Source organism: Sarcophilus harrisii, chromosome 6 (genome assembly GCF_902635505.1).
Source record: "Sarcophilus harrisii chromosome 6, mSarHar1.11, whole genome shotgun sequence".
Classification (NCBI taxonomy): domain Eukaryota; kingdom Metazoa; phylum Chordata; class Mammalia; order Dasyuromorphia; family Dasyuridae; genus Sarcophilus; species Sarcophilus harrisii.
In genome coordinates, this window is record NC_045431.1 from 229090236 (window position 1) to 229116375 (window position 26140).

A 26140-nucleotide genomic window follows, 5' to 3' on the forward strand; every position below is an offset into this window, starting at 1 on the left:
ATGTGCCGGAAAGAACATGGAACTTGGAATTAAAACTTAATAGCTGGACAACCACAGACCACAACACATTCATTCTGTGGCCTTTGGTGTCTGCATCTCCACAATGGATAAATGAGACTGAATGATTCACCTTCCGGCTCCAATACTCTGTGGTCCAATCTACAGAATTCTTTCCTCCATTAAAGAGATTCAGAAAAACAAGGATCTCTTTAGTAAATTTAACAAACTTGGCTCAGAGCTGTGGAAGATATTCTTCCCCAAATCTTTGTGGACAGAATTGGCTTGAGAGAATGAGATTTCCCTAACAGTCCCACCAGCATGAGCTTTCTTGAGGTAATTTTACCAGCTCCTTGACTCATAAATAATCTGAAAATGCCTATTTAGAGGCTTGTTCATAGATCCAGCGGTCTAACCAAATCCCTCATTTTGTAGACAAGGAAAGAAATCTAGGAAAGCCCTCCCTCACTTTCCAAGGTAACCTATTCTACTGACTCCAGGAGCTAGTTGTCCTCCCGCTGGGCCACACTGCCTCTCTATTCAGCCCCAGGACATATGCCTTTCTCCTTATGGTGACCATTGTGCACAGAGAGTACTTTAATAGAGGCAGCATGGTAATAATTTAGAAAAAAGCCCCAGGTTGAAATCCAGAGAACTAGCTCAAAAACCTGATTCTGCTACTTGATAGGTAAATGACCTTGGATATATCCTCTGACAGTTTTCCTGTCTCTTAAAAAATGGGGCTGGATGATCTCTGAGGTCCCCTCCAGACCAAAATCTAGGATCCCAAATAATTTTTGGCTGTTTGGTGGGATGCCTGATTTAAGTACAGAGCTGTTTGATGCTGTGCTTATGATCACACAGTAAGAGAGTGCCAGAACCAGAGTTAGAAGTGCCTAATTTGGAGACAGACATGAGTGACATTGCAGTATATCACTTTATTCCCAAGGAAAACTAAACTGCCAAGAGTTGAAACAAGCCTGGTGCAAGATGCGTAATCAAGCATTTATTTCTATTTGCATCCTAATAATGGTAGAGTATTAATTGCTGTTTTAATATGATGGTTTTTTCCCTAAGGCATTTCATTAGAACCATGTAGTTACTCCAGAAAGTCCAGGGCATAAAAGGAGCCCAAACTGCAGATTTCCCTCACTATTGAGTCTGCAAATGAGCAGTCATGCTTCAGAAATGAATGGTTAGCTCTCCGTCCAGATGTCCTTGCTGCTTCTGCTGCCTTCCGTTGCCTTAAATCCCTTCCCCTGGGGATCTCATCTGATAGGAGGCACCTTTATTCCTGACCTGAAAATGGCCAAAGAACCTGGAATCTCGGTGCACTTGGAACTGCTTCATCCAACAAAGAAGGAGAAGGAGTAATTAAAGAATTAGGCAATTTGGCTTTCTATATTTAGTGCTCTGCTCATCCAAAGCACGCCAGACCTTTTTCCCGAGCTCTTTTTAGCTGTCAACGTAAGAAAGTTAATATTAACTGTTCTAATATTAAAGGCATATAAATTTTTCCCCCATTAGGGTTTTTTTTTTTCTATTTTAAGGCTGCCTATTTCTTGGCTCCCTAAAGTGATTGATTTCACAATCACTGGGTGGCCAGCCCTCTTTGCTTACTTGTCCCCCACCCCAGCCAATTGTTCTGCCCCGCTTCTGGAAGGTGCGGCGAGGGGGGAGGTTGCCTCTCCTGCAGGGCAGCATTCTTAGAATGCAGCAGACCTGCAGCCAAACGCACCCAGGTCTGATGTCAGGCAGGACGGCTAATTTTAGCTTTGGGGTCCTTGGCGCATCATAGCTTATAAATTACCCATGAAGCCTGTGCATGCTGCAGAGATTTTTAAAGATGAAACCAATTAAATTTTCATGGTGAGAAGAGGAGGCAAAGGCTGGTGGAGAGAGTCAAACATTAGAAGCAGCCAGACTTGTACCAAGGGCTAATGCTGAAAGTTGGTGATGGGCCTTTGTGGCTGTGGCTCTTTGGTTGCATTGAACTCCTGTCGGGGTGTTAAGAGTTTCATGGGAAAATTCTTAGCACTAGAAGGCAGGTATCACTCCCTCTGAGCGCAGTGTCTGTCTTATCATTCTTATTTTCTCTCCATTTTTAATAGCCTCTTTATTTTCTCCTCATTAGGAACTGTCTTTGCGGAATGTGAAATTCTCCCCAAGGAATTCATCAGATCTTAGGTTCAGTGCTGGAAGAAACTTGAAGGGTCTTCTAGCCCATCACCACCTCCCCATTTTGTGATTGAAAACCCAAATGTTAAGTAATTTCCTTAGGTCCTACAAAAAGTCGGTAGCAGAGCTAGGTCTGTTCATTCCTATTTTAATTCTTTTTTCAGAAATGCAAGTAATTTTTTTTTTCCTGAGGCAATTGGGGTTAAGTGACTTGCCCAGGGTCACACAGTTAGGTGTCTGAGGCCAGCAAGTAATTTAAAAAATTTTTTTTTGCTCAGTCTCACCTGTAATTCAATTCCACAAACACTACATGCATGTGAGTTAGGGGTTCATGTCCCAGCCCTGAAGCTTCCTAGGCAGGTGACCACAGTTAAACTCGGCCGCAGGAATTCTCTAAAACGGTACGACATAAGCAAGTTGCAATCTTCAAGGAAGGGGGGCATTCCCACAACCAGAAAACCATGGTATTCGACATATGTATGTACCAAGTACCAGGTACGTACCAAGTACCGTGCTAGCTGCTGGGAATACAAAGAAAGGAAACGCGTTCAAGAAACCATTAGAGGGGCATATGTTCACACAAGATAGTTTGAGAATAGTGGGTGGACTTCTAGGAAATAAGACCTGAACTGAGCTATAAAGGAAACTAGAGATTGAGAGGAGGGGGCAAAAGCTGAGGAGGGAAGGCTTTCCCGGAATGGAGAATCCTTTGGGTAAAGATCACAGAGATGGAGCAGCTTGTGGACCAATTGGCTGCAATGTGCGTGTATGGAGGGATGTAGTGTGAAATCAGTCTGGAAAGGCAAATAGGAACCTGATCTATGGAGGGCTTTCAACATGTTGAGGAGTTTGTATGATTTTATTCCAGAGGCAATAGGGAACTACTGCAGATTTTTGAGGAGACGAAGGCGCCTATTGTGTACCAAGTACTATGCTAAGCACTTTGCAAATGAACACATATCGTATATTTTTTGTTTGGTGAAATCTGTACCATGGGTAGACTCCAGTTGTAGAAACTCCTTCCACTGAGATAAATCAGCAAGATTTATAAAATTTAAATTCTTAGAGACAGGTAGAACGTTGGGTAGAGCTCGCGTCCACCCTCTGTTTCGAATTTATCATCTTAGGGGTGATCATAACACCTGCCTCTCAAGGATCAAATGAGTTAATATTTACAAAGCACTTTGCAAACCTGAAAGCACTGTGATTGCTGGTTAGTATTAGAGTTGTCTGGGGCAGTAGGGGTAGAGATGCTCTGCCCATAATTTCACGGCTAGTCTGTGTCAGAGGCAGGTCTTCCAGACTACCCAGCCAGCTCCAGCCACTGTGCTATGCTGACCCTCTCTGGTATGATGCGCCATTCATTCTGTCTGACAAACCATTTTGTATTTATTTAGTAGTTTTTATTTTAATATTTATAGTATGTACTTGTCTCCATCCCACAGAATGTTAATTCCTTGAAGCAAATTTCAATGTTGTCTTTATTAACACAATACCTGGAACATAGTAGGCATTGTGTTATAATGGCAATTAATAACTTAATTATTTAATAATTAATTAATAATAATAATAATAATGAACTAATAAATGATCATTCATTTCTCCCTCTTCAGCTACTATGTGGTAGGCTTAAGGCAAATGAAACCGAAAAGATAAGTCATTTTTGTCTTCAGATATCACTCAGTCCTTGACCACTCCTGATTCTACAACCAGATTATAAGGTCTTTTGAGGATGAGGATTGTCATAAAATTCTGGAGCTCCAGCACCACCCTGTACATAGTGGGTGCTCAAATGAGTGTGATGGTGATATTAGCAGTAATAATGATGGGGACAATGGTAACTCCTCTGGGGGGAGGCAGCCACCATTTGCTGTGTGTGTTTGTGTGTATACGTACACACACACGTGCGTGAAGGCAGTTAGCATAGCAAGAAAAGCAGTTTCAAACTATCCTTCCCCTCAGTAAACCTAGTGCAAGAACCTCCCACAAGACAGAAATGGGTTTTTTATACAACATCCATTAAAGTGTTGGTTTAAAATTCAAGTACAATTAGAGAAAATAAATGTATGAGATTCATAGGTGGAAATAGCAGCCTTTAGTTCCTGGTACTACCAGGTTTAAAAGCCTTTTTCTCTTGTCAGTTGTAGATCAAGATACATGTAGAAAAAAAGGGGGGGAAAGGGATTCTTTAATTAAAAACAAACATATACACACATATATTCCGACCAACCCAGATTTGTAGTGACATACTAAATAATGTTGGAAAAATTAAGTGCCTGTTCCTGGAGATTGAGGATTCTTAGATTCAGGCTTCATGTTGCCAGCCATGGACAAGTCTATAAAAATTCTGAACCCAAAATACAAAGAAAGTAACATAGAGTTTTTCTTAACTCCTCAAGTTTCTGCTGGAAGTTGGGCTTCTAAACAGATTTACCATCACTACTTATGAGCTATTACAATGTTTTGAGAATTCTATGAACCATTTTCATCGAGGAATAAACAAAAACCTATCTTGAGAAGCTTCTCTCTCCTCTTCTCTTAACCAAAACAATTTTCCCAGCCTATTTCCATGGAACTTTGTCATCCATATAACCTTGGACCACTTCCTGAGGTGGAATAATGGCAGAAGATGAATGGGAAGCTTGTCTCGGTGCTCTCTGATGGGTCTGATTTTATAGAATTCATCTTGCCATACCCTGATTAGTCATCCTGGGACATCAGTGTGTGTTGCTGGGACGAGTTGACCCAAGCAGTTGACACAAAACCCTCATCAAAGTGCATACACTTCTGCATCTTCGATCATAGCCTCTGAATTAAGATTTGGGGGGAGATCCTTCCCCATGCATGCCCCAGGCCTCTGAGACTGTGACTCTTTGTTCTAACAATATTAGATTCAAACCACTTAGGTCTCAGCTCCATGACCTTTGTAAGACAGGTAAAGCCTTGGGGGAGGCGTGGGGTGATGAAAATTAGATTAAACCAGAATCAATCAAAATCTCGGCCATTAATCCCTCTGTGAGCAACCACTTGAGCAACCACTTTTCCCAACTTCAGTTTCTTCATTTGTGAAATGGGAGGAAAGGGTTAAATAGCATCTGAGGTCCTTCTCATCTCTAGGATCATAGACCTAAAGCTATAAAGGACCCTAGAGACCACTGAATCCAACCTTTTCATTGGTCTCCATATACAGACTTCTCCTTGGAAGAGAAGAGGTGAGTTCTAGAGCCCTTGAGCCTTCCTAGCAATCAGCCTCAAAATTTAGTTTTGGTCCCAGCCTGACTTTTCTTCAGTGCAAGGATCTCTTTGTGGAAATGCCCTCCCCTGAGCAGATCAACACTTTTTCTATCACTTAAGTGTCTTAGCAGTTAGCCTAGGAGAATGAGATCCGTCCCTCCTGTAATTCAGTTGTGCAAACATTTATCAAGTACCTGCTTACATGCGTGCGGGTCAGGGGTTTGTGATGGATAAGAGTTTTGGATGGGGATTGAGGAAGATCTGCGTTCCACTTCCCGGCTCTGAAGCTTCCTAGGTTTGTGACCATGGGCAAGTCAGTCAAACTCTCAGCCTCAGGACTTCTCTAAGACTGGATGGCATAAGCGGGTTGCAGTCTCCAGGGAAGGAGGGCATTCCCACAACCCTCCTTCTCTCAGCTGGTATGTGGCAGAATTTAAAATCAGATTTTCCTTACACTAAAACATACCTTTATCTACTTCCATCAACCTTAATCATAAATCAGACAGCGTGCATTTGCTGAGGAGGCACAATCTGTATCACCCATGATGTGTCACAAAGGAGAGCATAAACATCCTTTGCCCTTCAGGAGCCTTCATCTAAGATATATAAGGGAGAAGAAAAAGGGACAAGAATTGAGTCACAGAAAGCATCAAAGTAAATTAGTGGGAATGTGGAGATTATACCTAGAACATCGGGGGTTTTATGCTAAATGGTCACTATCCAGATTATTTGACTATTCCATATGTATTCTTAAAAGATCCTGCTTTCTTAATAAAACTACAGGTACCTGGGTTTCTCACAGTAATAGTGGTTTTTAGAATATATTTTTATTTTATTAAATATTTCCCAATTAACATCTTTTTAAATTTGAATTTAAAATTCTCTTCCTCTCCCCTGCCCCTTTTCTAACCCTTGAGAAGTCAAGCGGTATGATATTGATAATACACGTGAAGTTAATCAGCATGTCTACAGGTAACTTAATACAGTGCATCCCCAGGTTTGTTGTTCCATGTTTCCTGGATTTCTATTGCTTGTACTTCGTCCTAGGAGAAAATAGACCCTCTATCTGTCATAATCCATCATACTTTCTGTAGCTTCAGTGCTAATTTTGGAGTTTTCATCTCTAATAGAGAAAGATAAATAGCAGGGGGAAATAATTTATTAAAACCTTTCAGCTTTAAAAAAAATTGGCCTAGAATTTCACTATAAATAGAAAAAAAAATCAGATCTGGGGGCTCATAATTTTGTGGATGAAGATTTTCCATAAGTGCTTGATTTCACACAACAGCCTGACTGTAACTGTTCAAAACAACTTTGCAGAAACTTGGGCCGTGCTAAAATCTGGGCTGTTTCTCCATCTCCTTAACGTGTTTGTGTTTGCTGATAGATGATCATCCCTTCTTTGTCCCTTCAGCCCCCAACAGAGGGTCATTTCTAATGTGTCTGTGTCTCTTGTCCTCGAGGTCATTGTCATGAGACTAACCATGGCAGAGAGAAATACTTTGACAATCTCGAGGCCCTGGAAGCTACTGAAGATGACCCTTCTGAGAATGGACAAGAGGAGCCCAGGATCTCCATTGAGAATTCAGGGAGAGACTCAGATTCCCTTAGACTTCAAAGTAAGTTGAACTTCACATTTCTAATGGGGCTTGTAGGAAAAAGTCAGTTCCCAGATTCTGAGTCCTGTTTTCTCAATGGAAGTCTCTCACCTTGCAGTGCGAATCAGGAGGGAGCCACTGAAGACAAACAGAAAATACTGTAACGTCCCATCTTTGCTTCTCACTGTCTCTCTTGTTAGACTAGGACAAGTTAGAGGGCAACCCTGGGCTTCAGAACATTTCCCTCCTGAACCAGATTTTTAAAGATCTTTTCATTGTGGCTAATTAAAGAGGCTTCATCTGGAAAGTGAATGACTTAGACCTCAATGGACTAAGAGGTGGGGTTCCCAAACTGGCCCAGGCCCAGCCGGGATCCTCCCCGTGTCCGGATCAGCACAGTTGCAGTGAGCACTCACAAGGCTGTCTGTTTCCTCCTAGGTAGTGGGCCGGCCATGAGGGTAAGTTGCCTTCCAGTGGATGATGGTGCCTTGTTTGTAGTCCGGTGGCTTAACAGCTAGACTTTACCTTACGTGTGATTAAAAGAGGCAAACAGAATAACATGCGTTTCTGCCTCCTTATGCTCTTGCTGGAAAAAAAAAAAATAAAACTGATTTAAGAGAGCTCTGCTTTAGGCTCTTAAGAATAATAAGTCTAAGAAGATTATGAAGCAATTTAAAAAAAAAAATACAAGTATTTAGGTGTCAGGCACTTTTCTCACTAATCTTTAATTGTTATGAATGATAATCTAATCCTTCCCTTCTTCACAAACACCCTCTACCCACCCTTGTCCTTTTCTCTTTCCAACTTTTATGAAGCATGTTCACGGACTGTGGTTCTGTTGTTTGGGGGCTTAAGAACAGCCTTTGTGGGCTTTCTAATACCATGAGCTTTGACTCTGAGCGAATGAATTCTAACCATTTGCTTGCAACTTCTAAGAGAGAAAAAAAAAGCCCATTTATTTTTCAAAGTTACCAGTTCTCCCTTCTCTTTTTCTGAGGTCATGGAAAAAGTTAGGCGAATTCAGCAATTCAATCCAACACACTTTCATTAAGCCTCCAGTATAGGCCAGGCGTGGGGATTGAAATGGAGACAGAAATCTCAGAGGCCTCCATCCTTCTCCAGGGGACCCAGCATAGACAAGGACAGTTATGAATCCCAGCTCTGAAGCCTCTTCCCACCATAATTCCGGGCAAGCCACTATCTTCCTGGGCTTTAATTTCCTTCATCTCTAAAATGAGGGGAGTCAGACTCAGAGATCTCCTAAGCTTCCTTGTGCCTCCAAATCTAAAATCCCATAAACAAAAGACCAAGTAGTTTCAGAGGGCGGAGGGAGCAATAGACGGACTTCAATCCCCAACAAGCTTGGGAATCTGGGGAAGTCCTGAAGGAAGCAGCTCTTGAGCAAGTCTTGGAAGAAAGGAGCAGGTCAAGGTGAGAAGTAAGAGCATTCCAAGTAGGGGGCAAAGGCCTGCCCAGTGGGAACAGGCAGCAAGCCAGTTTGGAAGGACTACAGTGCATGAGGGATCAGTTAAACAGACAGGTACAAAAATGGAGGTATCTCTATTGGTGGAGATGAAATCCTAAACAAGCAAACAAAAATAAAATATTATTTTATTAGAGAAATTAATGTAATTGATAATTAGTAAATTTATTGGAGGAATTAATAATATTAAGAGTTGAATTTATGAGAGAAATTAATTCTCTATTTATTTTGGCAGTCTTTTTTGCTTTGAGCCATGTGGCAAATTTGCCTCCAGCTTTCCCCTGCACCTCCTCACCCTCACCCTGCTACATACACCCCTTTTTGATCTACAGCCTGAAATTTGAATACAATGCTTAGATTTTTAAATTAAAGGTTTTTATTTTTAAAACATGCATATTCATGGATAATTTTCAGCATTCATCCTTGCAAAACCTTGTGTTCCAAATTTCCCCTCCCACCCCCTCTCCTAGATGGCAAATCATCCAGTATTTGTTAAAAATTAAATTTTTCCTCATGAAGCATTCATCAGTTCCCAAAACTGCAACTAATCCTACCTGCCCTTTAACTCAAGCTGCCTTCTTTTGGAGGGTCTGTGGCCCTTTCCAGAGGACTTGACATTAAAGAATCCACTTAAACAGAACTTAACAAGAATTCACAACCTGAGATAAAGTAATGATTTCACTGCAAGAGGTGTGCCTCACTTTAAAAAAAGACTTCCTGTAGAAAAACCTGACCTCAAACCAGATGAAGTAGGGATGATTTATTCCCTGTGGAAAATAATTCTTTACTGTAAAAATAAAAAAATTCAAAGTTCCTTTGGTATTCTAAAAATATGATGCAGCCCAACAAAAATTCTACTTGAGCCTGACTTTTCAGGTACATGGAAGGCTAAGCCTTGAATCAGAACTTACTGGCTGCGTGATTCTGGGCAAGTCACTTATAACTTTTTTCTACTTTAGTTTTCTCAGCTGTAAGATGGAGAAAATAATAATTGTAAAATGCTGAACATGGTGCCTGGCACAGAGTAATTGTTTAATAAATGCATGTTTATTTTGCAAAATGTGCTTTAATTGAAAGAACATTAACCTGGGACAAAAGACCTGGGTATGACTCCTAACATTGGTATTTGCTAGCTGTGTGATTTAAATTTTCTGAACTTCAGTCTCTAAATTGCTTCTTTTTTTTTCTTTGTGTAATTGTTCCTAACCCTGTGCAGGTTAAGTGACTTTACCAGAATCACACATCTAGTGTTCAAGTTTTTGAGGCTATATTTGAACTCAAGTCCTCCTGACTCCAGGGCTGGTGCTCTATCCAATGCACTATCTAGCTTCTCTTCTTTATTCCTAAAATTGGGATACTGTGGGGGACTTAGGATATGGACATGGCCAGTCTCTCTGCTGGCATAAATAGTTTATGGATCCCCACTGTGTGCACACCTTCTCCTCCTGTGTGGTTCTTCTCTGAGGAAACCCTGCACAGAAGGGTTCTGCCCAATGCACCAAAGGCTTTTACAATACAAGGATTTCCACTGTTGTCCTTCACCTTCCATATCTACCAATCTGCTTCTTCATTAGTGATTTCCCTTATACCACAGCATCCCACAGTCACCAAGGTTTGGAGATTGGAGTTGGTCCTGAGATTTCATTGGGCTAGATCAGTGATTCTCAGACTTTCAGTTTACCCTCTTAAAAATTATTGAGGACCTCCCTCTCCAATAGAGAGCTTTTTTTATTCAGGTTATAGTTATCAGTATTTAATATAATATAAATTAAATCGGATACATTTTTTAAATTCATTTAATTCATTTAAAAGTAATAAAACCACTAAACATTAACATATGTAATATTTTTCATAAAAAATAATTATTTCCCCCCAAAAATGAGTGACATTAGCATTGTTTTTCAGATGTTTTTAATATCTGGCCTAATAGAAGACAGCTGGATTCTCATATCATTGCATTCAATCTATTACAATTTTTTTTGACTTAAGTATATATAAAGAAAATCCAGCTTCACACAGAAATATAGTTGAAAATGAGACTATTTTTATAAGCCAATAATATCTTAATATCATTGTTAAGATAATTTTGAATTTGAGGACCCACGAAAGGGTCTCGGGGACTTCCAGAGGTCTGCAGACCACACTGAGGAACATTGGCCCAGTGAACCCCTAGATGAGATAATTCCCTCTACCAACACAGGTTGTCACCATCTAGTTGCCTAAAAGCTCAGAGAGTTAAGAGGCTTGCACAAATATCCCCAGCTACGATGTTCAGAGGCAGGACTTCAACTTAGGCTTCCTGTCTGTGCCTCCAGGCAATCTGCCTGTCTTACTATACCGTGCTCCTTCTCTGTCAGAAATCATAATATTTATACTGACTTCTTCATCAGTGTGAGGATTGAGAAAGTACTTTATGAGCATAAAAATGATTAATAAACACATGGTATTATTATTGTAAAATACAGTCATTTACATTTCTGAAGTACCCCGCCATCTTTCCCTCTCCCAATGAGGCAACATTGATTATAACATATGCTGGCATCTTGTACTCGGCACTTGGGGTGGGAGGGAGGGGGAAATTAGAAAATGGAAGACCCCCACATCCTACCCACAAGGATTTTAAGAGTACAGATTTATAATGTGTGTATTTGTTACACAGACACATATTTATGCAGGTGTACATACATAGATTCACGTAGAATTAGCAGATATACCCACTACCTTGTCTCCCTCTGCCAGTCCGTTCTGAACTCCACAGACAAATCCATCTCCACAAAATTCTCTTTTCCCATATCCTACCCCTGGCACCAGATCACATCCCCATGTGAAACACCTTCCTTCTCTCTTCTGCCTCTCCAACTTCTGCTTTTTCAAAACCCAGGTTAACATCTACTACCTTCTCTGACTAACCTTACTGTCCATTTTTTATTAATAATAATATGATTAGGGCAGTGGATAGAGCACCAGCCCTGAAGTCAGGAGAACCTGAGTTCAAATCTGGCCTTAGACATTTAACAAGTCCTAGCAATTCTGACTGTTGGCAAATCACTTAACCCCAATTGCCTCAGCAAAAAAAAAAATAATAATAATTATAATATGAATATGAATATTATCATTATTGTTATTTTTCATTCTTAATTCAAACAATTTCTCTCTATGCCAGAATCAGCAAACCACAGCAGTTTTGATCTGTTTTTGTACAGCCCAACCAGAGCTAAGAATAGTTTTTGAATGTTCATATAAGTTTTATATTTAAAACTGCACAGGTTATTCTTAGTTCAGGGTCTTAGAAAAGCAAGGACCCCAGGATAGTATTTTGCCAACCTCTGCTCTGTCATGTGACATATACCTGTTTCTTTACTGTATTAAAGCTGGTCTCATGGAGTTTTAATAATAATAGCTGGTATTTTTGTATGGATCCCAAAGTTTTTCATTTCATCTTCACAACAATCCAGGGAGGTAGATGCTATCTTTCTCCCTGTTTTACAGATAAGGAAATAGAGGCAAGGAAGTTAAATGACTGGTCCAGAGTCACACAGCTAAGAAATGTCTGAGACAGGACTTAAACCCATCTTTTCCAGAGCCCTAATCCAGCAGCTCTAGCTACTGTACCACCAGCTGCTTCTAATAAAGATTTATTGAATTGAACCCCTTTTCTCTAGACCAGGGACCCTATCTTTTCCTTTTTTTTAATCTCCTACCACATCTAGTAGGGTGCTAAGCAGTCTATACTTCATAAATTCCCAGTGGTTCCATAGAATCAGAATCTCAGTGATCTGGAAGGGTCACCTCCTCCAGCTTCTACCTGGAACATGGCCTTGGCTTAGAGCATCCCTGACAAATGGTCATTTGGCTTCCACTTGAAAACCTCCCCTAACAAGAAGCTCATTTACCTTCTCAGAAACACATTCCTTTTTGAACCCAAATCTGGAAGTTTGGATTGGTCATAGACCCACTCTCTGGAGACAGAATAAGTAGAATAAGTCTAGTCCCTCCCTCATATAATAACCCTTCAATTATTTGAAGATATCTGTTCCCTCCTTTTGGGGGAAAGAGGCAATCAAGGTTAAGTGACTTGCCAAGGGTCCCACAGCTAGTCCGTGTCAGAGCTGAACTTCAACTCAGGTTTTCCTGACTCTAGGACCAGCATTCTATCCACCGTAGCACCTAGCTTCCCCATCCTCTCTAAGTAAATTGCCTCTTCCCCAACCTAAATCTCCTCGGCTCCTTCAGCTTGCTCTTATATTACTCAAGTTCTCCTGTTTGCTCTCCTCTGCACCCGTTCCAATTTATCCGCCTCCTTCCTAAAACATGATAACAGGAACTAACCACAGGATACCTGATGGGGACTGACCAGGGCAGACCAAGGTGGAATAAACATTGATATTTTTTAACCCAGGTACAGCCCTTTGCATTTGTTCAAAGCCTACCACAGTCCCTGGCACACAGGACTTATTAATAAATACTTGTTGGTTGATTAAGTTTCCCACTTTAGATTTGACCCTGTGTTTGGGGTCTGTGGAGATCATTTCATATCCTGGTTCTTTCATCCATGAGTCTAAACCATCAGTCTTTGTTTCAGACCTGAATTTCTCAGTCTGACAATGGCATCCGAATGCAGTTTGAGACACTGTGCTATTTTTCTTTTCATGACATCATCCTCAAAGATTAGGGATGGATGCTCGGCAGCATTAATTACCTTTTAGCAGCTTTGAGCAGTTACTTAAATAAATCAGGTGGGAAAAGAAGGAATTGATTTCTGAAGGGTGTTCTACAGCGGCTGAGGGAGTTACAAGGAGAATCTTATATTGGAAATTCCATATTTAACATGGAGACAGTTCTCTGTGTGACAGATTCGTCTCATCTGCTGGGAGCTTTGCATGGTCCTCGGTGTAGTTATCCCCTCTTCATCCTTCCCTCCAGTCTGAGAAGGAAGGGTTTCTCTCTAAAGTGAAGGGCTCTATCTTTACGTGGCCCCCATCATCTCAGCTTTGCATGGACCTTAGCGTAGTTATCCCTCCATCATCCTTTCCTCCAGTCTGAGAAGGAAGGTTTCTCTCTGAAGCTGAGATCTCTGTCTTTACATGACCCTCATCATCTCTGGGATGGCACCTCCCTCCCTCCCCTGCTGCAGCTTCCCCTCTTCCCTGGCTCCACTACTAACTCAATCACTGCAAGATCCTGGACATGTCATTCAACTTTCCATGGACTTCGGTTTCCTTCTTTGTAAAATAAGGTTATTAGAAAGATGGCCTGTACCATCCCATCAGCTCCAGATCTGTGATCCCGTGAGCCCTTCCCGGTCTTCCCTTCTTCAAAACTTCCAACATGTTTTGTTCTTTTCCATCTTAAAAAAGAAAAGCCAAAAAAATCACCCTTTCTCTTGATTCAAGTTCCTCCTTAGCTGTCATTCACCCTCTTTCCTTTCTGTAGCCAAACTCCCTCAATCTGTGAGCTTCACCCATGCTTTTGTCCTTGGGGACCTTTGAGTGACCAACTTCATTATGGTAGAGTTTTGGGGACAGAAACCACGTGGCAAGGATTCCCCCCAAATCAGCTCCTGGTCACATGTATCAGGCTTTAATCAACCTTTATCTTCCCCAGCTTTTCAGGAAAAACAAAATTGGCAACCCCACTCCCAGAAAGTAATCCATTTGGTTTCTCTGAAGCTGCAACTTTTGTAGCTCTCTTAATTTCTGACCAGTCCATATCTTCTTTCTTTGCTAATTCCTCTTCTACCCTAAAAGACTGATCTATCTATGGAGTCAGAGGACCTGGGTTCAAATATTATGGCAAAATTTGTATCTGTGACTTTCTGATTACAAATTCAGGGCTTTATGCTGCCTCTCAAAACATTTAACACTGTTAGCTGTAAACCAGGGTCCAAATGCTTACTGGTGGATTTTACCCTCCTCTCACCCTATTTTGGAGAGAAACATAATTTGTAAAGTTTTCCCATTTAGATACTGTTTTTGGCAGTGGTTTCTAGAAATCCCCAGGGCAAATGAGGCACCCAGTCTCAGCGTCCTGTGCCAGGACAGACTGGGGCAGGGCTGAAGCCAGCAGCACCTGCTCAGGTACGTGGTACCTGGGGGAAACAAGGCAAGCTTGAGTGCTTGGAGATCCCCAGGAGGCTGGTACAGAGCCCGGCCGCCCTACCTCGGCCATATGGCCGCTCCGATGCTGCTTCCCCCCAGGACCAGCCAGGATGGCACCCGCCCTGTAACTGCTCCCCTTAGACCAGCTCGCAGGTAGAGGAGGCAAACAGGTGGATAAGGCTCATCAGGCTCACCTCTTTGGCCCAGGGTACGGTCTGCTTCCCTGCCACTCAGTTAATCCAGCCTGGACTCAGTAGTGCAAATGTTCTCCGTCTTTGAAAGCAGAAGAACATACTTAGACAGAGCACGGCCCACTCCTCCAGCACATCTGGTGTCAATCCCATGTCTCTTGATGCCGATGATTGCCCACCTGGCCACGCTGCCTCTTCCAGACTTGGACAAAGGAAGGCAGAGATGGAAGCCCCTTCCTCACAACCATAAATCTGTCCCCAGAAATCCCCTGCTCCTCACCCTCCCCCTGCTGTTTCAGAGCTAAAGGGACCCCCTCTTCCCTAAATCTGGGTCAGATTGGGATTCTTGGTGCTGAGTAAAAATAGACAGACCCAAAGTTTTCGGCCATGTCTTTTAGTAATCTACCTTTCAGCCCCTAAAAGATCATTCTTTTCCGTAACTTTGAGAGTCAACAGGGTCACACTGCAGCTTTAGCTTCTTGGAACCAGTGCAATAAGATTCTTTGCAGCAAAGCAGTATCTCCAGCCAGTCACTTCTGTGAGGAAAAGCCAGCCACCTTGCCAGCCTCCCAGGGTGGTCGCCCTCCCAGCTCAGCTCCCAGGGCTCCAGGAAGGAGCATTTCCAAAACCTGGTAGCGGCTGCAGGGCCCGAGCCCCCTCCCACTTCTCTGGAAAACCAGATGGAAATGAAGGAATTTTAAGGCTTCTGGCTCCTCAGCTAGAAGTCAGGGGCAAGCTCTCAGTAACCCCGACTCCTAGAGCCCCCTCAACATCCCCCCTGGCAAATTTAAGGCTTTCAGCATGGTTCCCCTCCAGCCACCCCATGGCCAGACTTTTGTTCCTTTGAGAAGATTTATCATCTGTTACCTGTCTGAGATATTCCTGGAGACATTAAGTGTCTGGCACATAATAGGCATTTAATAAATACACCTTACCAGTCACACACTGGAAGCCTCTCCAGCTTGGTAGAACCTGTGGTCTCATTGCATACATGGTACAGGACTAAATTCAATTACCCCCATGATTTGTGATTTTAGGGAAAATCATTGGAGCCCTCTGACCCTTAGCTTCTTCCTCAGGAAAATGGAGATAATAATAGTACCTGTTTCCCAGGCTTGTGAGGATCAAATGGGGGAATGTGTAGAAAGCAATTTGTGAGACTTTCTGTGCAATATGAATGCCATGTGTCAGAGTCGTGCTTGCCAGAGCTGGAGCGCTTGGAGCGCTGCCAGCGTTGCTTTTGGAAACCCAGGGGACCTCCATCCCATGAGGAGGGATCACAGGACAGTTTTTCCATTTAAATAAGCAAATGATCACCTTCTTATCTAAATCCATCATCAATAAGGTTTCAAGTTATTTTTCTTCCATTTTGTTAGGATGTCTTTAAAGTAATACATTTTCATTCTCTCTCTCACTCACTCTGTCTCTGTCTCCTTGTCTGTCTGTCTCTCTGTTTCTCTGTCTCCTTATCTTTCTCTCTCTCTGTCTTTCACTCTTTTCTGTCTCCTTATCTTTGTCTCTCTTTCTCTCTCCCTCCTTTCCTTCCTCCTTCCCTTCTTCCTTCCCTCCCTCTTCCTCTTCCATCTTCCCCTTCCTCTCCCCTATCCTATCTTCCCCTTTCTCTCCCCTATCCCATCTTCCCCTTCCTCTTTCCTCCTCCAAGCCCCCTAATTAATAGCATATGTTTACAAGGTCAGCATTTTGGACTGTGGCTATAGAACAGAGCAAAGCTGAACAACCCACACAGGAACCGAACTTGTGCCCAGGGCTCTCACCCCCTCAATGAGAAGTGCTGCCGCCCACGCCCCAGCGCGGTGTAAGACGGTATCGGTCAGCGGTCCCTCAGCAGCCCAGCAGAACCAAGCACCAGCCCTTGGGCGCGGGCTAGAGAGACTTGTCAAGCATTGTCCACTTGGGCAATAACCTGCCGGCCTTTGGGTTTCAGGTACAGTGGTTGCAGAAAGCAATGATTCTGATGGTTTGGAGAGTCTGAGCGACGCCCAGATGTCAGAAGAGATGTTGGCTCTGGTGGATGAATTTGAAAACGCGTGGCCTCTCGAAGCCTTTGAAGGAGCGCTGGAAGTCAAAGGGCGACGGATGGACTTGCAGGGGATACGGGTCCTAAAGAAAGGCCTTCAAGATGGAGTGGCCAGCTCCTCCTGCTTCGGTGATTGTGGAGATGATGATGATGATGAGACAGAATGGGTAAGCAACTGACTCGGGGGCCAAATGCACGGGACTGGTTTGGGGTGGCTGATGCGTAGGGTTTGAGATTGGGGGGGTGACCCCCTTGTGTTTAAAATAGAATTAACTTTCCAGTTGGCCATTAGGTCAAGGGCAGCTGTGTTCTTGATAGCATCCTCTGAGCCTTTCCCCATTCTCTTGGACATGGTTTTGTCAGAAGCCACAGCACCCTGATGAAATTTGGACTTGGGCTAACTTGAATGAAGATTGTAGATAACTAGTCAGGCCATTACTACTTTTGACTTTTGCATCATTTGAGGGAATGTTCTCTATTGAGTTGTCTCAGTGAAGTAAACAGCGGACGGTTATTCAGATTCACAGACCTTGCTTTACTGCCCAAGCGTCCTGCATTCGGTAGTTATTCGAAGGTCAGGTGTCCATCATCCATGAGACTCCAAGGCCTCGATTTCATTCTTCCTTATGTTTTCCCTTCTCAGATCACATTCCAGGTCAAACGTTTAAAGAAACCCAAAGTAGAAAGCTCGGATACTCAGGAACCCTCTGGGAAAAACAACGAGGAGCAGATTCAAGCAGAAAATGAGCGCCATTTTCAAAAGACTCTGGAAATTAGTGGCCCCAAGATACCGGCCCCTGGACCACAAGGTAAAAATATCTACATTCTTTAGGACTCGGGTATCATCTGTCATCTGTATTGTCCAAATCAGCCATCGCAGAAAGATTTCAGGCTATGAGAACAAGCGTTATTTCTTTTTCTGTAACTGAGCAGACAACCAAGATTTTAAAAAATAAATTCAGTTCTGTATCTACAAACATTTTCACCATTTTATTGTTTGGCTGAGTTTTGCATCCACTTTCTCTTGGACCTCAAGACAAATTGACTTTCTTTTCCCATTAAGTGCTATGTTTTTTCCCATTCCTCCAGATTATGTTCATGTTGTTCCCACAACCTGAAATAATGCCTTTTCTTGTATTCTCTACTTTTTCAAATCTATCACTCAGCAAACATTAAGTACCTACCCCAAGTCAGGCAATACACTAATTGCTGGGAATACAAAGAAAGGCAGACTCCCTGTCCTCAGGGGACTTACACTCTAATGGAAGAAACAATATGTAGGATCTCTGTACAAACAGGGTAAATGGAAGGTAATGAACAGAGGGAAGGCATTAGAATTAAGGAAGGAGAAACGGGGGAGTCTCACTCATCCTTAAACCAGGGATCCTATGATAGAGTTGCCTTAAAAAAAAATTATCTTTGTCTTTCAAAATTAGATTTAATACCATCAAATTCCATTATATTTTGTGTTTTACTTGGAAATACTCTATTTGGCAGGGGAAAGAAACATTGTTTTATGCGTCTGATAATGACAGTATGAATATATAGGAAAGTGAAGAACTCAGATTAAGGGTAGGGGGAATGGAGCTCAAAAGCTGGAAAGATGATGATACAATCAAAGAACTGTATACCAAGAAGGAGATTGTCCAGGTCAACCCTTTTTTTCTTTGTGAATGAGTAGATCGATAAGCAGAGAGATTAGATGAATTGTTGTGGAGCTAGTTAGTGAGAAAAGGGAGATTAGATCTCCTAATAGCCACAATAGGTCATTTTCTACTCTACTAGGTGACAAGAACAAGTATAAAGGAGTGACGTCCAAGAACAAATATAAAAGGATGATGTGTATTTGTACCAATGGTTTTGGAAAGGAAAGGGATGCCAAAAACACAATAAAAAAGGAATGAGGAGATGGAGTGAGTTGGGAATGCCAGCTCAATGTTTGCACGGTAGTTATTATAGTTTGTTCTACATTCTCCAAGAGGACCATGATATCAGGGAGACCAAGGGCTTTAACAGGTCTCAGTTTGACTGAGGCAACACCCATTCAGTGATTAAGGTTAGGGAAGAAATAAGGCAGAAAATGGCCTCTTTTACCTATTAAGAAAAAAATAATAGACTCAAGGAGAAGACCCTCAGTATTTCTGGCCAAAACAGAAACAATTTCACTAAGTTAAAAGCAAGAGAAAGATAACCTCACCCTTTGAGGAAAATGATTGAATATAAAATCCAAATTTAATTCCACTTTTTCTGTCTAAGAAGAAGTTATTTAGACTAGAAAGAATGTATCATTAAGATGAATTTGAAAGCAAAAATAGAGGAATGGATAATTTTTAAAAGCATCAAACTAGGTTTAATGAATTCAAGTCTCTTAGCCCAAATGAATACATTTTAGGACATTCAGAAATAAGTGTGCCAGTGAAATCACCATTGGTTGAAAAATCATGATGAATGGAAGATGGGAAAGATAGAAACTACAGATTGGTAAACTGGGCAATGATCTCTTCAAAGAAGAAAAGATGAGTAACTGGGAATACTTGGAGAAAAGGAAGGGTGATCATTAATATCTACAGTGAATTCACTAAAACGAGTCATTTCTAATCTTTATCTGTACTATTGTAGGACAGACAATGAACTGTATCAGCCTTCTCCCCCTAGAAAAGTAGGAAGGAGTAGAGAAGTAAGAAAATATGCTGATGGACTGCTGTCCATTCTACCAGAGTTTTCTTAACCAGAAAAAATAGCAGATTATGAGTGTGGTGAACAAGAATAAAAATATCAAAACTTTTTTTTATATAAATCATGCCAAGCCAACTCTATTTTTAATTTTTTTTCTCTTGGTTTAGGACTTTGTAATTGTTGTACATACCAATGCCATCGGCTGTACACCTTGATTTCAGTAAGACATTGTACAAAGTATTTCCTGACACCCTTGAAAATATGTGCTATTGCTGATAGTAGGGAGTTTGCAGTTAGGAGAGCAAGCATACCCATAAGGGTCCTCCTCCAGGAGGGAGATGGCCAATAGTATTCCACAGAGCTTTATACTTGACAGCTCTGTTATCTTCTCTAAAATTTTAACCAGGGACTTGGATGAAGAACATAGAAAACTCATTTTTCAAATGAACAGAATTCACAAAGCTGAGAATATTTATTTTTTAAATTATGAACATAATAGACTTTACATTTATTTCCCTTTCCCTTACAACTTACAAAAGCAACACACAAAACCTGGCTTTATCACTGAATGTCCAGTGTGCTGTTAAAAATCCTGGTGCTCAGGATTCTAAACTTTTGACTTTAGATTTCAATAGCCTTCCATGAGTAGACTCTTAGTGAAAATTTTGTTTTCAAGAACAAGTGGGATTATTAAAATAACTCCAAAACTGAAGAGAACAGAAAGGACATATAGCTTCCAGTTAACCACCCACTCTAAAATTCAGTGAACATTTTCCTATCAGGAGGGCGATCATTTTTAAGGATTAGAAGAAGAAAAATTATAGTCGTATTTGATGACCTCAGTGTTGGAGAGCACTGAGGCAATTGACTGATAGTCAGCCTGATATTAACCATAGAAAGGTCTGTTATTTTCCAGTACATAGTAAGCAATGCCATCAGACGAAATGTAGAAAGCAAAATTAAAGGGAATTTTTGCATCAGAAACTTAAGGACTTTAAGGGACACAGTTGGCTTCATCATTTCCATCAGTAGAAAACAAAGGCTTTAAAAGAAAAATGAAAATCTGGAACATGACTAACTGATTACAGATATGGAGTCTGAACATGAGATATGTATTTCCCAGTTGAAGTTAAAATATTGGAATAGTAGATTCTTACCAAGGATAAGAAGGAAATCTAATAAACACACACCTTATGAGTTCAGACCACAAGGTCCAAAGGAATTGCATTATAGGGTCCTGAAATAACCAGCAGATATGGAACTATCATCAATGATCTTTTAAAGAATATAGAGAATAAGAGAAATGGCATCATACTGGAGAAGGATAAATGTCTCAATTTTTATTTAAAAAAAAAACAAAGGAAGAGAATAGAAACCAAGCTAGTGAGCTTGACTTGGATTGCTGGCAAAATTCTAGATTGTGTTATTGAACATGTGATTGATTAGCATCTAGAAAAGGAAACAAATCCCAAAGAACCAGCCTGGCTTTACCAAGAACAGGCATGCTGGACTAACCTATTTTTCCTTTTTTGATGGTTTTTAACTGGAAACTGGTATAGCTAAATCATAATTAGATCTTAGTAAAGTATTTGACAGAAAGTCCTCATGGAAAATATGGAGGGATGTATAATAGATGGTTACCAAACCATGGGAACCAAAGTTAGTGGGATGATTAGACCCCCCCACAGAATAATTATTAATGACTTAAAGTCAACTTAGAAGGAGGCAGAGTGTGGCACGAATTTGTCGTTGGCCCTGTGCTGATTAATAATTAAACTTTAGCAGTGACTTGGGTAAAAGTATAAATGGCATGTTTATCAGATTTGCAGAAGATAAGAAGTGGGTAGGAATAGCTAACACATTGAGTAACCAAATCAGGCTCCAAAGGATTTTAGTAGGCAAAAACAGTAAGATGAATCTAGTAAGACAATTTAGTAGAAATTTATGTCTTACACTTAGATTCAAAAAAAGCACCTTTTAAAATTTTTAAATTTTTAAAATTTTAATTCATGGAATAAAGTAAGCATTTCCATTACAGAGTATAATTTTTAAAAGAGATAATTATACAGGAAACTACCAAACTGTTATGCACAACTTAGTATTCCTTTCAAATATTTAACAAAATTATCATGTAAATTGCTTTAGTTTCCTTTTTCTTTCTCCTTCCCCTCTCATAACTATCATTAGAAATAAATTGTATGTGTGTGTATGTGTACATTTGTGTATATGTATGTAAAAATATGTATGTATATATGTGTGTGTGTAAAAATTTTCTTTACATACTAATATTTATCAGTACCCTCTCTGCATACAGATAGTTCTTCATGTATCCTTTACAGTAAATTTGGGTATTTATAATAGATAAAATAACTTATTCACTTAAAATCATTTTAAAAATCATATTGCTATTAATGTATACAATACAGTGTATATAATGTATACAATGGTTGTACATTTTGCTTTTCATTGTCTTGCAAGTCTTTCTGTGTTTTTCTAAAACTCATTGCGCTCATCATTTCTTATACCACAGTATATCACAATCATATACCACAACTTATTCAGTCATTTCCCCAATTGACGGTCATCAATTTAAGGAAAAATCCATTTATACCAATATTTTTAAGTATTTTAAACAGAAATTATAATCTCATGATTTTTTTTTCATTTCTACTTTTTCAGCATTTTCAGGACTATGATGATAGATTAAAAAATTGGTAACTTTACTGTCCCTGATGACAAAAAGAGTTTATGATAGAAATTTCTGCAGATCTTTTCTATTTTAGGTCTTTTTTGTTATCCTTCTTGTTCTATCCTTAAATGTTTGAGGGATGATTTTATTTGGTTATACCTTTCCCCAAGCTTTCACTAAGCATATTCTTCCTTCCACCATTTTCTGCTGTTTTGCAAGCCAGTACAGTTCACAATCTTCTCTCATTCTGCTCTGTAAAAGGAGGTTATATTCTAAACTAGTTTTACATTTGGCTGCCATCTCTCTCTGCTTGGCAAGGAAATCCATTATTTACTGACCAAGGCGATTTCTAAGCTCTAGGTTTTCTTATTATAGCAACTGATATACATCAATTAAACTTCTTTTTAAAACTGTTATAATCTTTGATGGCATCCATTTCTCAATCCGTTTCTCATGTTTTGATTGAAACATGATAGGTCAGGTTGTGATAGTTGAAATTATAGGCCATATCTTTTCTTTCTTTAGTGTTGCATAGAAACTTATCTTGGGCATGTCTAGAATAAGACAAGTGAGGGCCTTGCTGTTTTTTTGCCCTGGTCAGAGCATATCTAGAGTATCGTGTGAAGTTCTGGGTGGTCCTGAATTTTAAGGAAATACAACCACAAGCTAGAAATGGATCAGAGGGCCAAGAACAGAATACACAAAATCCCAATATCATTTCATATGAGGATTAATCAAAGGAAATCAGTATTGTTTTGTTTGGAGAAAAGAAAACTTGAAGGGGAATCACACCAAATGTGAGTTTTCATGTGGGGGAAAGAATTATTTTTGTCCTGCTTCATCTCACAGAGCAGAACAAGGAATAATTATAGAATGAGTAAAAGTTTCAGAGAAACATTTAGACTCGATATTAAGAAAAACTCCCTAAAAATTAGAGCTATGGGAACATGGAACTTATTACCTCCAAAGGTAATGTATCTCCAGTCTCACCCCTCCTTCCCCATATTGAGAAGGCTTCAAGCTAGAGCAAGATGACCACCTGTCTGGTACGTTTCAGAGACTGATTCCATTAAAATCTGTGAAACCAGACTTCAAGCCTTAGCTCCAAAAGCCATCCACTCACAGGATCATTTATGGCTATTTCCAGGAGGTCTTCTGGGATTATTTCTGTTCTCCTTGATCCCTTACCTTCCCCTTTCCCCCAGCTCCCATACTAGCTCTCTGTCCATTATATCGTACTCCCTCTTTTATTTGAAAAATAGTTACACAAATGTATACATACACACATGTATATGTACATACATACACATATGTTTGTGTCTGTATACAAGACAAAGTATTTCTTCTGTAGAAGATATGTTAATTTTCAGACCCTATTATAAAAACTCCCCAGTACTGCCCATTCCAGTCCACAGAATGGTAACCATTTCCTATGTAGTTAAGAGTGATTGCACAGAGGCAATTGATTTTGAAATGACTTCTGTTAATAATTTGCGGTTTCCTGTTGGTTGATAGTCAGCTTCCATTTTTTATGATGCTATCCAGTGCCTGTCAAGTTCAGTATCTTTAAATGCTCTTATTAAAGGGCATGTTCTGTATAACCTCTATCAAATTGCTTAATATCTAAAAAGAAGGAGGGAGAAAATTTGAAATTTAAAATTTTTTTTAAATCACATTAGAATTATCTTTACATGTAATTGGGAGGGATAAAATATGTAATTTTAAAAAAATTTTACAGAATTAAACTAGCAAGAAAAAAAGAAAACCACATTAACATTTAATATTCATAATATGAAATCATGAGGCTTTTGAATCTTTTCTCCTTCATTTTTAAACTCCAAACCAGATTTTCCAGAGTATTTGTTGCCGTCTTCCCCATACTCATCTTGAACATAGAAGTCACCAAATATCAATAAATGTGGGTCATTAGTAGAATTTTCTTCAGGTATTCATAAAAATCTCTCAACTTCTTCATCCTTTGTGGCAAATGTTGGTAGGCAAGCAAATATTTTCTTTGTGATGGTCCATTTGCTTATCACTCAGTCATCAAGCATCAAGTGCTTACTATGTCAGAAACACTACTAAGCCTGAGATTTTTTAGAAAAGTAAAACTAGGTCTGCCCTCTGCATTCACCTGTGCATTATGAGCCCTGCAAGGAAAAATGCTCAAATACCCCCATGAAATAATATTTCTTATTACCTTTAAGCAAAACATGAAGGCATTCCTTCCAACTCTTCAATGAATGAAGAACCTTGATCTGTCTTTTCAGTTAAACTGTAGCCTTGTTATGTTTTCTGGACTCATTTACAGTGAGAATGTCAATATAGATATTATTTACTTCCCGTAAAATTATAGTTATTCTTTTATTGATGGCTGACAATAAATGAATGAGTGTATATATGAGGGGGATGGAAGGGAGAAAAGAGAGAGAGAGAGAGAGAGTGAGAGCTGCCACAAGATATAGGAGAACCGAATTTACAAAAGTTCATATAATAAAGACCTGAAAATTTTAGATGATCACAAACTCTATATGAGCCAAAGTTATGATAGAGTTTTCTAAAAATAATAAAACTTCCATCATAAAACTCTTGTCCCATGAAACTGGATGGGAAGAAGTTACATCTTCATTTTCACTCGCCTCTAACAAAGTTTAGCATTTTATTCAGCTACTGTAAAACATTATGCTGAGGTAGATTTTACCAAACTTCCCAAAGAATCCATGACACAGAAAAAATGAAGAACTCCAGTGTAGACCAAGGGATTTAGTGGCTCTCTGGTACTCTCTGCTGGATGGACCATGTCCAGAAAACTGCATTCTGCTTACACACCACATTATAAGAGGCGTACTGATGAATAAGAGCCATGCTGGCTAAATCCACTGGCCTTTCCTTAGCTTCCTCCTTGTTTGTTCAGCATTATTCGATACTGGTCTCTCTTAGGTCTCCAGGATCACCATTCATGTGTGAACCCTAACATGCAGGGCTATGCCCCATGGGTGGCCAGGCCCCTCTCCTCAGTTCCCATGGGTTAGATTCTCATCTTATGGCTCTAAAATCTACAGTTCCAGGTCTCATCTCTTAGCTGACATCAGTCACACATCTTATTTATATTATTATAATTTATTATTATATTATATTATATTATAATTAATAAATATATTATTATAGACACAGATGGAAGGAACCAAAATCCATCCACATCCCAACCTATCATTTTACAGATGAGGAAACTGAGACCGAGGCAATTTAACTTGCCAAGGTCCTGTGGGAATAGGAGGAATTGAACCCACACATTCCAACTCTAGGATCCGGTACTATCTTGCCTCCCACCACTTCCCAGCTACTCAGCTGAATGTCCCACAGGTATCACACATGAGCACACCCAAACCCAGCTCAGTATCTTTCCCCAGACTCCATCCCTCTCTGAATTGCCTTCTTTTTGTCCGGGACATCACCACCCTTTCAGGCGCACAGGTCTGCGGCTTCCGTGTCACCACCAACCATCCCCTTTCTTCGCCCTCTCTCCACACTGCCAAGGAAGCATGGCATAGGGGACAGGGCACTGGAAGGCTGGGCATTAAGGGTCAAGCTGGCGACCGCCAGAGTACGGCAGGGGGAGGATGGGAGAAGCAGGTCACACTTGGACTTTAGGAAAGTTAATGAAGTCCGAATCCTACCCATGCTCCCATTTAGTCTCCTCCGCCCCATCCTCCTGGAACAACATGGGTATATTCACAATTGTTTCCAATAAATGAGCCACTCCACAAAGCCAAAATCCTGCTTCCCACCCATCTCATTGAAATTCCTTCAGGTTTTTCATTGGAATCCCATTCCAAAAATACCTAATTCTTTTATTTGTTCAGACCGTGACCCATGGAAAATACCCTGGCTTCCCAAAATGGCACCAGTGAGAGGTATTCATACTCTTCATTTAAAAGCTTCATTACCTCCTCATTGT

General features: G+C 40.4%; 1 protein-coding gene across 2 annotated transcripts in view; it reads left to right on the plus strand.

Annotated features, from left to right (window-relative positions):
* The window catches only part of TTC17 (tetratricopeptide repeat domain 17), a 106640-nt gene that overhangs the window by 72582 nt on the left and 7918 nt on the right, over window positions 1-26140 (plus strand). The window contains exons 17-19 of one of the 2 annotated variants that reach the window (XM_031941354.1): window positions 6873-7028; window positions 16725-16984; window positions 17461-17626. In XM_031941354.1, the coding sequence (XP_031797214.1) occupies window positions 6873-7028; window positions 16725-16984; window positions 17461-17626 (582 nt within the window). The remainder of the gene's footprint in view (window positions 1-6872; window positions 7029-16724; window positions 16985-17460; window positions 17627-26140) is intronic. The other variant, XM_031941355.1, reaches the window with a different exon arrangement.